The following is a 3,203-nucleotide window of genomic DNA, read 5'->3' on the forward strand; positions in this document are numbered from 1 at the left end:
TTATCGGACACTCGAAGGCTCGACGCGTCTGCGGCGCGTCGTGCGCGCTCTGGTGAGACGCGGACCGAGCATCCGATATGATGGTGCTTCCGCTATTAGTATGAGGTCATTGCGATCGTGTAACTTTTGACATGAGTTCGACTCGCCCTTTTCAGGTCGCAATGAACTTCACAAATAAGTACTACTTCCGTGTTCTCTCGACACATAGGACCTTTATAGCACGCTCATCCTTATGCAGATCTGGCAAATGAGTGCTCTCGAGCTGAGTAATAGGTGCGAAAGTTCTGCATGATACGCACCATATTGCAGCGCTGTGTTTTCCCACCTCCCGAAGTGATGCATGCTGGAACTGGCCACCCCAGAAGTTAGAGATAGAGACGGAGCAGATAGCACGGGCCAGAAACATGGTCAGAATATTCCATCTCCTTCTAATCTTGATCATGTGAGCTGCCTTTCGCTGTACCTTGATTTCAGAGAGGTTCGCTCCAAGCTCTGACCTTCTTCAGCATAGCCCTCGCTCGCAGTAGAGCAACCTTCTGTCTACGTCTATAGGCTCTCCCACCATCCCAGGAACCCTTCGATCCAATGAAACGCCGCTGGGAATAATCGCCCATGATGGTGTATGAAAGATATCATTATCCCACAACCATAGTTTGGTCTGCCCTTGTATGGGTATGAGCCCACTGTGTCTGAGTCGAGCTTGGATCAGGTATGTGTACTGTAAGTAACGCTCACTGGTATGCTACTCTTATGGTGACCATCCCAAAGAGATATTATGTGCCCCAATCAACCGTGCACAGGTCCCGGAATACCTCCGGGACCGTTTCTGCATCAACTTCGCTGATTATCGTTCGTCCTACTTGTCTCTTCTATTCGATGCGGTCTGTCCAGCTGCAGACATTGATGATCATTACCGATGTTCATTCTTTTTTCTAGGACGCTCAGGGTGCCGTCTGATAGGTGCGAAGCGTGTGTTGATACAAGTCACTTATAAATTGAGGGTGAGCGATGGTCTGTGCTAGATGCAGCTCGCCGCACACCCTCACGTTCGCAATGTCACAGCAGCCATCCCAGACCATTTCTCAAATCTACTCGCAGGTGTAAGCATAAACTCTGTTCGCACTTGACGACGCGATACTCATGCATTCGCTCTGCATTGGTAGCCTCGTAGCAGACTATACCGTGGGAGTTGTCTCATGCAAGTATATCTTCCGCCTCCCATTCCACGACTCACAGTGTTCCTTCCTCAGCCCTCGTCGTCTACGAGTTTTTGATTACCATCTCCAATGAAATTGACATCCTGCGGAAGAGGCCTATCACTGTATCTGCCGTGCTGTTTAGCTCAGTAAGATGGTGCATGCTCATCTCAGCGACACTTCAACTCGCGCCAGCAACTCCCAATGTAAGCCTCGAATATCGTTAAATGACAGCAGTTCCAAATAATACTTCTGGCAGGAGTAAGTACAGTTTGTTTGGAGACTCTTACACGTACAGTTTGCTCACCGAAACCCGACACACAGCTGCACACGGCTTAGTATCTTTTTGCAAGTGTTCATCCTGATCGGCTACGCTCAGGCCGCTCGTACGCCTCACATAGCTTGCTCGAGTCCAGACTGCCTGTTAACTTACCCGCACCAGTCTTTTCTGCCCTGCGCGTCTTCGCGATCTGGGATAGAAGCCGCATCTGGTCGCTAGTAGTGTTTGTGCTGAGTATGGCACCATTCATAGTGAACCTGGTGCGTGTCGCTTCTGCTCATACCCATATACGCTCTATTTGACACTTCTGTGTAGTTCAGCGTGGTGATGTCAAAGTACGCTATCGTCGCAGATCCGATCTCCGGCACGGCATGCACCACAGAGGTCCCGTTCTCTGCGCAGACAAATAACATGTAGATACACATGTCTCACTGTTCCTGGTCCACGATGCTCATCTGTCACCGCACAGACGTGTGTCATAACCACAAATCATCGCACTCTGTAGACACTGATGGCACCTGCTTAGTGACATACACCGCTCGCAGTTCGCTCGTCCTCGCCGATACGATTGTGCTCGTTATGACATGGATCAAGACATTCGGAAATTGGAGGCGTGCCCGCAGTGTCAATGTCCAGATGTCGCTGGCGACGTGTCTACTGCGTGACGGTCAGTAGTCTTCCATGCAGAGTTGTATTCGCTACTACTGCTGAGCGCTGAGGCCCGGCTGCCCACACAGGCACCATCTATTTCATGTAAGCATAACAACAAAGGCGACTAGTCGAGCGTAGCTCATGGGTGGCAAAAAATATAGGGCTTTGTTAGCGGTCAACATAGCCCAGATGCTGACCTACAATTCTACGGTAGGTCCCCGACATGAGCGCATGGGCTGATGGCTGACGCTGTGTTTAAGATAATTGAACCACTCATGGCAGGGTTTACTGAGACTCTGGTGAGCTCACTACAGTCCTCTTCGTCAGCTACCTCGGTACTGATTAACGCGCCACGCAGCCTCCGATACTCATCCATCGCTTCATGATCGACCTGCGAACGGTCGACTCGGAGGCGCTGAATTATTCTACGCATGTTACTGATCGACAGCAAGAACAGTCGACGATACAGTTCGGAAGGCCAGCGAATTGGCTGGGTAATATCGGGGAGACGCTGCAGAGTGTCTGGGACGACGATGAGCCCGCGGACGAAGAGATTGACCGCGCAGAAGTGGACGGGGCGGGACGGGGCGAGAATAGTGCAGAGACATGAACCGGCGCCGACAAGTACACTGGAGTATGTTTTGTGTCGAGTGGACACTGTGACATTTGTAATTATGCAAGCAGGAGACTCAAAGTTTATGGTATCGAATGACTGCCATCACGCGAAGTGTTGTGGGGCCTTCAAGTTCTCGATCCACGTTCTTCCATACCATAATCAGCTTCTATCACTGGGCACATCTGTATTCCACCTCTTAGAGACGTTCGCGGTAGTGACAATCACCAAATCGGACACAACCGATTTTGCCCATTGTTCATCGCATCTTTCGCCTTAGCCTCGTCAAGACACCCGCTTGCTTAGTTAACAGCCTCTGAAATAATTTGGCTTAGAATCAGGCTTGACAACAATACAGTCGAGGTCTCCGCTATCGGCCCTCGTAGCAGGCCGCAGAGCGAGAGATCCACCGGAAAACGCGAATAACAAGCTCGCTTTATGGAGGCACACGGTTGTCTAAATC

At 50.6% G+C, this 3,203-nt stretch overlaps 1 protein-coding gene across 1 annotated transcript; it reads left to right on the forward strand.

Annotated features, from left to right (window-relative positions):
• Positions 1–769: 769 nt before the first annotated feature.
• PHACADRAFT_206557 (uncharacterized protein) lies at positions 770–2,737 on the forward strand (the record flags this gene model as incomplete). Its single annotated transcript, XM_007392961.1, has 9 exons — positions 770–1,100; positions 1,521–1,582; positions 1,639–1,736; positions 1,792–1,889; positions 2,022–2,143; positions 2,214–2,229; positions 2,289–2,337; positions 2,388–2,426; positions 2,486–2,737. The coding sequence occupies exons 1-9, from the start codon at positions 1,009–1,011 to the stop codon at positions 2,735–2,737; spliced, it is 828 nt and encodes a 275-aa protein (XP_007393023.1). The 5' UTR covers positions 770–1,008.
• Positions 2,738–3,203: the final 466 nt, after the last annotated feature.

The sequence above is a fragment of the Phanerochaete carnosa genome (genome assembly GCF_000300595.1).
Source record: "Phanerochaete carnosa HHB-10118-sp unplaced genomic scaffold PHACAscaffold_3, whole genome shotgun sequence".
NCBI classification, from domain to species: Eukaryota; Fungi; Basidiomycota; class Agaricomycetes; order Polyporales; family Phanerochaetaceae; genus Phanerochaete; species Phanerochaete carnosa.